A 12163-nucleotide genomic window follows, 5' to 3' on the forward strand; every position below is an offset into this window, starting at 1 on the left:
TTCTACAGTATGGATATAGGTTCATAGATTAGTACTAGTCTAACTGCTTTTGTGGACAATTTTAAGCTGAGCCAATTACCCCATGTGAGAATCAAACCCTGCACCTTGTATTTGTAAGGTAAACACCTTAACCATTATGCCAACCTCCCACCCATATAACAGATGTTGAACAAAGCAGACATTAAAAAATAAAAAATACAAACTAAAAAATAACTAAAGTTTATAGTAAAATATCCTTAATACAAAACACAGTAATTCAGAAAATACTTAAATAAGACAAGAACACAAAATTCAAGAAACGTATAAAAACAAGGACTGCATTAGATGTGTGGCACAAGGCATGTGGGGAAAGGAAGAGAATGATGGAAGGACATGTTTTATACGGCTAATCAGAATAAAGAGCGAGACAAAGGCAGTGAGATATTTATTCAATGTATTAACATAAAAATAAAGGAGGAATCAGAGGTACCAAAGAACACTGGCTACGAGCATCCATATATCCCATCTGTAGATACAAAAGGCAGTCAAAATACAAACCAGGACGTAATAGTGGGCATTGAGGAGGGAGAATATTTGCAGTCTGCCAGAGTTAGCAATGACCCGAGGGGGAGGATGAAATAGGTGAGGAATGTCACAAGACAGCAAATGTTAAAGGTGTTCTAATTAGGTCATGATGAGAGAGGGATACAATGGAAATATCTTAAGAAATGATAAGTGTTCAGCCAATTACAGAATAGGAGATGGGGGGGGGGCACAACAGCAGTAACGAACAAGAAGAAGGGGACGAGATAATCACAAATGCATAACAAAAGGGCTTGATAAGAATGGGCTAATGGGAGATGTCCTGAAAAGGCTGAAATGGATGAAGTACTGTATTTTGTATTTTTATACGGCTAATCAGAATGATTATAATAATATAGCGAGATGGAAGGTGAATCCAACTGAAATAACCGAGTGGTCACTTTGGAGCAATACAGTGACACACATTTAGAAGTATTTAGACAAAAAAAGTGGGGGGGTTGAATTATGAAGTTATATTACAGTTATTCAAATCTGGTTTTAAGATGATGAAGTAATACACACGTCTCTACCATGTCATGAATTAAAAACTTGAAAATTGAAAATGAGGATGATCTCTGGCTGGGGTGTGTTTGTTGGGGCAGTGAGTGGAATTTGCAATAACAGAATAGATTTTGCTTTGAAGTTGCTTATGTACTAGGACAGCTTGCAATTCAATGCAATTTTCAAAAGAAAAAGCAAGCAGTGCATACACCTCCTAATACTGAGGCCATTGCTAAGAGTATACCAACAACTATACCTTGCCAAGGCATATGTCATATTATCCTCAGTGCTTCAATTATTGACAAACTCTCCCATTTCAACATTAATCCATGCATATTTTGCCGGACTGGTATTTGACTGTCTGATAGAACCAACCATACTATTAAGTTTGAGAGTATTTGTTCTACAAAGAAAAATGCCAACCCCAGAAGGCTCTTCCCTGGGTCTCTTTCAGTTTGGTATAAAAGGTGATATCAGGAATCTATGACTAACCATATTTGATCACCCTCCCTCAGCTCTCCTCCCACCAACTCAAGAACCATCCCTATGCACCCCCCACATACTCTACCAACTATATTACTCAAACATAAAGCATCCCTACAACTTAACATAGTAACCCTCCAACCATACCTATTACCCACAGAGCACAATCATAAAGTTTCCCTAATAAACAAACACATTAAAAAACTGAGAAATCTAATAACCTCATGCATATCAAAACTAGCCCTAAGTGGAGACATCCACCCCAACCCTTGCCCTACCATCCCCAACCCCAATCCTCATAATCAGACTAGAAACCACAACTTCTCCCATATCACAGCCAATAGAAAGCCAAGTGACTTCCTTCTATTAAGCCTAAATATTAGAAGTATATCCAACAAAGTCCATGAACTCCATGCCACCATAGACATGTACTCCCCGGATATAGTCATCCTGACAGAAACCTGGCTAAAACCTCACATTACCAGTGAACAAATACTCCCTACCAGTTACGGCATACTAAGAGTAGACCGGCTAAACAAGAAAGGAGGTGGTGTAGCTATAATATTTAAACATCATCTAAACATCCAGATCTTAAAATCATCAGCTCCACAAATAGGCAATGAAGAAATAATATATACCAACCTCAAAATAAACCAAAACAAAACCATCAACATAATTGGATGCTACTTCCCACCTGGCCAAAACACCCCTCCACTAGAAAACCTCCTCAGCTGGTCTACCCACCATCTCCCCCAAGAAACTATCATTTTAGGTGATTTCAATATTGACTGGCAATCCTGTTCTGGCAACAATCCAACCCATCATATAAACCTTCATGGCTTCACCCTAGTCCAGTCACCAACCAGGATAAATAAAAACTCCAGCAAGCACACTACCCTGGACTGGATACTAGTCAGTAAGAGCCCCCAGTCATATATAACAGGCTGCTTATCAGATAGCCTCAGTGATCAGTCCCCAACATTCCTAGTCAAAAAATACCTATACCAAGCTAAACCTGTCATCTACCATCAAATACGTAAAAAACTAAACTTTAACCCACTCACATTTATCTCATCCCTCAAAGAATGTAACTGGCATCCCCTAAAGTACCTCAGTCTTGATCACACAGTTGCATTTTTTTAATACTACCTTCCTGAGCATCCTTAATTACCATGCCCCCATAAGACTTTCCAGAGCGAAAGCATAACCCTCCCCATGGCTACAGAAAACCACTAAGTCAGAAATGAAAAACAGGGATAAAGCCTGGGAGCATTGGCGCAAAACCAAAACCCCCTCAACTAGACAAATTCCTAGAACTATGCAATAGAGTCAAAAAGCTAATAAAACAGGACAAATTCCAATATTTCAGTCTGCCCTAGACTCCTCCCAACACAGCCCCAAACAATTATGGTCCTCCATAAACTCCATCCTCCACCCAGGTAAAGTCAGTACCCCTCCTCCTAACATCCCTCACTCCTCCAAAAATATTGCTACCTCATTCAACACACACTTCACACAAACCATACTATCACTAGTTAAACAACACAACCCCCTCCCCTCCAACCCACACCTTCAAATAGTAATCTCCCCACTGCCTTCTCTGTTTCTCCTGTACCTACCTCCAACATAAAAAATTCTTAACTAAACTTAAGCCCACCAAATTAGCAGCAGACAACCTCTCACGTGAATACCTACAAATCGCAGCTGATGCTCTGGCCTACCCAGTATCCATCTTGAATAACCGATCTCTGTCAGAAAGTTATGTTCCCACACTGTGGAAAGTATCACATATAATTCCCCTCCACAAGGGTGGCCCCTCCACAGAACTAACCAATTACCGCCCCATAGCTATTCTCTCTCCACTCTCCAAAATACTAGAGAGATGCAAACATTCTCAGGTCTCAGACTACCTCCTTACTAACAACCTCATTTCCAATACTCAGCATGGTTTCCGACCAAACCATAGCACCACCCCTGCCTTACTCTCCTTCACTAACACTATCCTTCAGCATAAAAATAATGGCTATCTCTCCTCTGCTACTTTCCTCAACCTATCTAAAGCATTTGACATGATCCCACACAAACAACTCATCTCTGCCCTCAATAACCTATCCTTCTCTCAATCAGTCACCAACTGGTTTCAGAGTTACATGTCTGACCGCCAACAATCTGTTGTATAGCAGAATGACATAGATCCCCAACTACCTTTCTCCATAGGGGTTCCCCAAGGATCCATCCTTGAACCCCTACTGTTCTCTGTTTTCACCAATAATCTAGCCTCTGCCACCAAACTTGCCACACTCATACAATACGCAGATGACTCAACCATCATCTGCTCAGCCCAGTCCCTACCCAAACTGCAAAAAGTCACACAGGAAGCCTTTTCCTCTGTTGAAACTTGGTTATTCGATGCCCAATTAATACTCAACCCAAACAAAACTAAACTACTCATCTTCCAACCCACCAAACATACTCAAAACAACTCTCACTTTAACATCACAGCAAAAGACAACACCACTATATACCCAACTGAACGCACCAAATTGCTAGGACTGGAAATAGACAATAAACTAAAATTTGACATTCACATATCAATGACCATAAAAAAGTCCACAAAAAACTAGGAGCATTATACAGAAATAAGCAACTTCTCACCAAAGCAGCAAAGATTTCAATAGCAAATTCCCACCTTATCTCCACCCTACTTTATGCCTGTCCAATATATATAAACCCAATGCAATGCGATCTAAACAAGCTAGAGACCTGCTACAACAAAATCATCAAATTCACCACAGGGGCATCCTACAGTAGTCACCACTGTCTCTCACTTGCTGAACTGGGCTGGCTTGAACTCCCTCACCTCCTTCAATGGTATCAACTATCACTCGCCCACAAACTAGTAAACCATCCACTAAATGTCCCATCCCTACAGAATCTACTCCAACCCTAGCGCACCACCAGACCACTAAGATCCAGCAACAAAAATCACTTGCAGATCACTAAAGACAATAACTCTGCTGGTGAAGCACTATTCTCTTGCACCATAGCCAAATTATGGAACTCCCTCCCACCCACAATTACCTCTGTACCATCATGCACCCACTTCAAAACTTTACTAAAAGCGCACCTAAAAACATGCTGGCTATGCCCTTGCAACTCCCACTCTAATATCACCCACCCCATCCAATCACTACCTTTCTTTCCACCCCACTAACTACCTTGATTATAGCAAGCTCAGATGCTCATAAGCCTAGTACTTATTATACAGCAGGAACTTCTTATTGTAACATTTGTTAATGTCTGTTATGTACTTCGCAGATAAAGATTCTAGTTGTCTACTGATGTACTATGTTCTTCATCTGTAAATATGTTTGTAATTAATTGCTATGTTAAATTGTTAATCGCTATGTAATCCAATGTAACTACTGTCTGTTTATTTTAACTGTGGAGCTTTTCTCCCCAGGCCTCCGCTGAAAATGGACCTAAGTCTAGTCGGACACTCCCGGTCAACAAATGTAAATAAATAAATAAATAAATAAATAAATAAATAAATTGATAAAGATTGCAAACTGGGGCCAGTTATAAAATCTTACTCTGAAACTCAAATTCTCCAGCAAGGGCTGCATTAAACAAATGCTCTCTGTACTAAACCTGGACTTACCCTCGGCACCAAAAAAACACCATAACTTCCTTTGCTAAATCTAGCATCACTACTATTTAATGCTCTACTTAAATTTGACAAAGTCATCAGAGACTTGGGTATACATGTTGATAACAGACTTTTCTTTAACCACCATCCCTCTGTGCTAGTTAGAACAGACATCCTATTCTTCAAGGTATCTCCTCAAGGTCAAAAGAAGTTATAGTCCACTTTATTCATCCCTAATTATGCCCATCATTAACCATAATGCACCCTTCAGCATGTACCTCAACAAGCACCTAAAATAGATTGAGAGACCCTCAGTCTTTGCTCACAAAAAGATCTTAGATATCTATTGTAGAGACCTAATCCCACACTGTCACATAAACAGCACCAGATTGTGTGACAGACCTAACCAAATTGTATCCCATGTTTCTGGAATAGGCCACCCTTATGGATCAAGCATATTACCTCCCTGGCATCCTTTACAATCAGTCTAGACGACACGATAGGTGATCACAAACTTCCACCAGGGATACATGAAGAAAGCATATTTAATGGGGGACACTGATAGGCTCCCATCAGTATAGGGTAACATGGCTGGGCTAACTCATGATCTTCTTTGGCTGGTGGCTTTTCCAGCAGTAGTGGTTCATAGGTACCTATGAACCTATGTACAGGTGAAAAGCGATGAATCCTGTTTAGAGAAGTACAAACTCAAAATCTGCCTAAAAGTCAGCCACAATGAACCAATCACTGTTATAGTCCCAATAAAAGGAGGGTTTAGCATTAGTCAAGTCACTGGAACAAAGGTTTGCTCTCAATTCTGCTTCTAGGAAAAGTGGTTCAACTAAGATTTCCAGCACTGCAAAGATGGCTAGAAGAGATAAAGAAGAGTCTGGCCAGCTATCTCATCTGAGTGGGGAGCTCCTTAGAGCTGCACTGCACTCTGATGGTGGTGCTGGTAGCAGGAGTGTGTCACAATATGTCACAAGTTCTGTCTACCCTAAGCTGGAATCTGGCCTCACCTTTGACTCTGACATGTTGAAACATGCCTACTCACAGCCTGTTATGGCGCACTGTAAATATGGAGACGTCCAATGGTCAGAGGTAAGGACATAACCCCACCAGTACCACTGGACCATTACTGTCATCTCTGTAGTACCACAGCTCCCTAGTTCGGGGGGGGGGGTCACACTCCTCATGCAGGTGGCAGTAGAATAGAAGTGCAAGAAGTATAAAGAATTGGGAGTGACAATTACCCCTTCTGTAGTATGGGAAACTAGAAAACATTGGTATGAAAAATAAACACTTAGGTCTGGAATCATGCAAGTTACTGCATAAAGCCTATTGCTTACCCATCTAGATAACTAGCAAAATTATCCGTAATTCAACAATTATAGTCAAACCAAGCCTGTAAGGAATAATTAGTAAAATATATGAAATAGTATTACTATCATGAAAATGTTTTGGCAGATCCCTGTAAGATGGAGGAAGCAATTAGACATATGGTACAGATAGCAACTCATGCTGAGAAGGATAAAAAAGCACCCATAGCATAGTTCTTCATAGCATCAGTTACCAGCATCAACAAATACAGGTGGGTCTTCCAACCATGGTGATTCATACATTAATGAAGACAGAAAAGAAAAATGACCAAAACAGTTAAACGTTTTTAGCCCAAATTATTTAACAGAGAAGAAAAAGTCTTCCTCCTTCAGTCCTTAAAAGGCAGTGGGGTACAAAACAATATGAATTTATGAGTTGACTGCTAGAGAAATCTTATATGGCCTTACGTTTCATTTGTATGTGAGACACATGATTTTTATCACTGTTAATTTGTTAATTAAGCAAATTGTATTAATTAAATGCAAGACTGTCATATATTATAGCAATGCATTTTTGAGATTACATTACTTTGGGGGTAAAAATGATTCATCTACCTCAAAGACATGTGTGGCTGGGAATTAGTGTACTTATAGAGCCTAGGATTTAGCAAGTGCAGGAAAGACTTGCTCCTACTCTTTGTTTTATGAAAAGTCAGATTTTTTTAGTGTCAACAGTATTTACCCTGTGATTTGTGGTGCAGTGTTATGAATGTAATTAATTAGTATGCATTATTGTATCCATTTTGATCACAGATGAAGACTATCCCTAATATTAGTATACCTTTCACAAATGTCTTCCGCTATCTTTCTCTCCTAGAAGAAAGGGCAAAATTATTATTTACAACTACTGCCATGTTGTCTGTTGTGGAACATCCTGGGATGAAAAGAAGTGCTGACAGAATTATATGGTAGTAAGGGCTTGATCTTTCAAGACCTCTAACTTAGCGTCAAACATTGTTAATATTGCTCAGCATTAAATATTAATTATACAGTGATTGGCTATTAATATTCAAAAACATGCATGCTGATTGGCTAGCCCAACCAGTGTGCCTGTTGTAAATCCGAGAATATACCAACGGGAAAAGGCCCAGTCACCCAGACTTTTTCCCATTAGTGTATCTCATAATTTTTTCACTTTTCTTTTTCTAAAACAAACAAAAAAAGAAAATGGAAGACTTGAGACGAACAAGAGAGATGGCACAGACAAAAATAAAAGGATATTCAGGTATGTTCTGCAAAACTATAGAAACTTACCTGATTATCCTTTTATTTTGTCTGTCACGGCTCTCCCTCATTCGTTAAAAGTCTCCTGGTTTCTTTTTTTTTTGTTTGTTTGTTTTCAGTAAAAAAAAAAAAAATACAATGGAGATCTTCCTTTCTCCGTTCCTTCATTTGCACAGCACTGATGTACTGAGTAAGCGTGGGAACAGAAGTCCCATACATATGCGCAGTACATCAGAAAAAGCACCAGGATACCACAAAACCACGGAAGGGCAGTACAGAGGCATTATACAAAGACATTATTTCAGAAAAGTAAGCATTTGTTTCTTAAATAATGTCATTGCATAATAGCAATAACCAACTCTGTGGTTGTGGTATATTGAAATTTACCCATGGTTGGCTTTATTTAATCAATCAGGCTTTGCTCTCATGATTAAACCGCACCAACCATGGGTAAATCTTCAATATACCATACCACATCGTTGGTTATTGCTTAAATAGTCAAGTAATCTGAACTACCAAGAAAAGCAAGCACAGCCTGCCCAAAGGAGAAACACAGTTACGGAATCCAACCAGATAACCTATACAAAGTAAAGAGAAATTTGTTATATCCACAGCCAAAAGTTGTATCCACGGCCAAAAATTTAAACCACAAGTCCGTTTTCAGTAAAATATAAAGGAAATTTATTTCGATCCTCAGAATGAAATCAAGCAATTAAAATACACCACAATCCAGGGTTAAGCGCTTTCATCTGAATAATCAGACTTCATCAGAACCCTGATCAAAGTAATCGAGCCCTTTTTATACACAATGGATACATTTTGGGTTCTGATGAAGTCTGATTGGATTCCGTAACTGTGTTTCTCCTTTGGGCAGGCTGTGCTTCCTTTTCTAAGTAATCTGAACTACTACTGTAAACGTAGTTAAAAACTTTACCAGCTTTGCCTTGAATTAATATATGCGTAGTTTGGAACCATTTTACAGCACTAGCTTAACATCTTGCTGAAAAAGGCAGCTTTTTATTTTTCAGATTTTGCCTAAAACGTATAATAAGTATTTGCAAGAACCCTTTCAGTCCTTCTGTTAAATAATCTTGGGGACGATTCATGAATTAACATGTGAAATTGTACATATTAGTATGTTTAAGTTATTTACTAAAAAAAGCATATTTTGGAAAGGAGAGACTAATGCTCTTTCAAGATCTTCAAGGATTCATATGAGATGCTTGGGCTATCAAAAATATAGAGGAATATCCCTTTTAAATTAGGTCCCCTCACAGCTGAATATTATATCCAAGTAGAGCTTTTTTCCCCCTCTTTTACATTGTTAGCACTTTCTTCCTGGCTTTCATTTTTTTAGCTAAAATGTGCAACTTCATGTAAATGAAATAAGTCCTTCTCCCCTTCAAGTCAATTTATTCATGTGACATTTTACAGAAATTATTTATTTAGTTATTACAGTTGGTGCTGCAATAACTCTACAATAATTCATTAAGACTTTTGAGTTAAATACTGCTGGTGATTTTATATCCATTAGAGCATTCAGTGGGGTCCTTCCTAATGTTTTTAATATCTCTGAGTAAACTGAAACAGATGCTTTTTCTTTACTTAGCCCTGCTGGAACAGCATTATTATACCCCAAGGAAATTGACAGTGACTGAGTTGCCAAAGTCTTATCTAATTCATTTGACTACATACCAAAAATTGTTGCAAATGTAATGCAGTTATTCACTTCAACAATAATCTGATTTTTTATAAGGAATATATTGAATAACTTATGAGATAGGGATATTCAGACATTTGTTGTTGGTAAACTATTTGGTCAGTTCTGTTCAGAGGGTTGATATGGTGAAGTTTTGTGAGTCATCAGATTCATTTATCTTTTCCAGCTATGGTGCAATGTTGAAGTATGCTCATTTTTAAAACATATGTTGTATTTTGCATCACAAGTGGGGCATATAATAGTCATTATACAACGACACCCCATTAATATTCCAAAACGTGCACGCTGATTGGTCAGCGTGCATGTTGTAAATCAGAGTTATAGTAATGGAAAAAGGTCCGGTTGCCCGGACTTTTTCCATTACTATAACTTTTTTTTTTTTTTTTTTTTTTTTTTTTTAACAGCAACAGAGAACGCAGGATTTCCGTTGCTTGTTACAACCTGTCTCGCCATGTTAAATGAGTTTAACATAGCGAGACAGCTTTTTAAAAAAGCAATGGAGCATCTCCGTTGCTTTTTTTAAAGTTGTCTCGCTATGTTAAACCCATTTAACATAGCGAGACACTTTAAAAAGCAACAGAGATCTTGCTTTCTCCGTTGCTTTTTTCAAAACTGTCTCGGTATGTTAAATGGGTTTAACCTAGCGAGACAGCTTTAAAAAAAGCAACGGAGATTCTCCGTTGCTTTTTTTAAAGCTGTCTCGCTATGTTAAACTCGTTTAACATAGCGAGACAGGCTGTAAAAAGCAACGGAGATCTTGCTTTCTATGTTGCTTTTGCCCACAGCTCTGATGTACTGCATAAATATACGCATGTGCAGTACATCAGAACTGCCGCAGAATACCCAGACAGCTGCGGAAGGGCAGCCAGGAGGCATTATACAATGCCATTATTTAAGACAAGTAATTATTTTTTATTTCTTAAATAATGTCATTGTATAATAGCAATAACCCACTTCTGGGTGTGGGTAATGCTGGATTTACCCACTGTTGGCTTTGTTTGGCCACTCGGGCTTCGACCTCATGACCAAACCACACCAACCGTGGGTAAATCCAGCATTACCCACACCCAGCCGTGGGTTATTGCTATAATATTTTATTTTATTTCTTTTCTGTATACTTTGCTGACCGGGTTAGTCCCACTATACTGGCAGACTATTTTCAGAGAAAACCCAAGGAGGTATTTATACTAGTAGGGGATCTTTGGCCAGGGCATGTGAGGTGTCATGAGATCTTTTACATCCACTTGAGCTACTACCCAGTCAAGCAAATGGGGCCTCTCTACCAAAGGATGATTATTTGTACATTAAATTTTAAACAAGTTGCTTCTCAGTAAATGTAGACACAGTCTGTGTTTCCATGTCTAACAGATTAGTAAAGCATATAGACTATAAATTAATGAAGCATGCTGTTGCCTACTAACTAGTGGTCAGTATTTTATTTTACCTTTGTATTTGTAATCAGTTCTCATGTCCACTTAAAGTATAGCTAACCTCTATAATCTGTCCCTTCAAAATCTGTTCCAAACCCACGAGTCCCATACTCTTTTAACTGTGCTTAGTGGCCAACAATCAGACATTTTATTTCCCAATTCATTCTCTGGTTCACAACAGACAATATACAGTTTTAGCTCTATAATACCCACACAGATTATATAGCACGCTGTTATACCTACTGATAAATTCTACTTTCTGCATTAAAGTATTTTTTTTCTTGAAAAATTGTCTATTCTTAACTCCTTTTATTACGCCCCCTTCAGCTGTTGTCTTTTTTCTGTAGCATTTCTCTTTCTCACTTTCTTTCAGACTGGTTAATGTTCTATAGGTCTAAATTGTGCTAACTCTGTGTCTACCGTGATCCTAGCTGAACAAGCTTGTCTTTTTTGCTTGAATAACACCTCCTGCATTCTATGAATCATTTCTGTGGCCCTGTACTGTATACTTTCCATAGAGACAGCGTCCCTCATATTATGCAGGGCTTCCAGAATGAGATAAATGTTGCCTTCAGAAAGCTTTGAATAATGAGTAACTTACTAATAAGGTGTAAAAATGCATCTCAAGAAATGAGACAAAGTACAGAAAAGAACTCCATGTAATCAACAGCTTTTATTACAGTTGTTTGCAAATATAGCACCCAACTTTAGTTTTAAACTAAATTCCTGATTTTTTTTTATTATTACCAATAAAAAATGAAATAAAATGTAATTATTCTGTGTTTGGTATCTGATAAGGAAATAAATTATGGATATTTGTGAGACTACGTGCCCTGTTCATGTAAATACTTCATATACCAAAGCGCAGAACTATAGTATCTCAGATAAAAATAATAAATAAATGCAAATATTTGTCTTGTACTATACAGTGAGATCTATCTAGTGAAAAAAATGCTTTATGAAAAACAAATATTTAATTAACAGATACTTCATGACTCTAGTTTAATTAGTCTCACTACTAACTCTGATTTCGGTGATACTAAAAACAGAGAGCATGACAGAACAATGACATCAGAAAGTGGTGCTGCATGGATTACCCATGAGCAAAAAAAAATATAACAATATGGATGCAATGAAAAATCACTTTAGAAAAATTATTTACCATTTCTGTGGTGTAAGTAATTTTCTTCTTTGTAGGAGTGCACCTGTGAAATAA

At 38.0% G+C, this 12163-nt stretch overlaps 1 protein-coding gene across 3 annotated transcripts in view; it reads right to left on the bottom strand.

Annotated features, from left to right (window-relative positions):
* Nucleotides 1-12163, bottom strand: part of PLEKHN1 (pleckstrin homology domain containing N1) — a 186306-nt gene that overhangs the window by 12994 nt on the left and 161149 nt on the right. For all 3 annotated transcript variants that reach the window (XM_044063094.1, XM_044063095.1, XM_044063093.1), the window contains exon 14: nt 12110-12152. In XM_044063094.1, coding sequence (XP_043919029.1) covers nt 12110-12152 — 43 coding nt within the window. The remainder of the gene's footprint in view (nt 1-12109; nt 12153-12163) is intronic.

This window comes from Protopterus annectens, chromosome 2.part1 (assembly GCF_019279795.1).
Source record: "Protopterus annectens isolate FY-2018-M chromosome 2.part1, PAN1.0, whole genome shotgun sequence".
Taxonomy (NCBI): Eukaryota; Metazoa; Chordata; order Ceratodontiformes; family Protopteridae; genus Protopterus; species Protopterus annectens.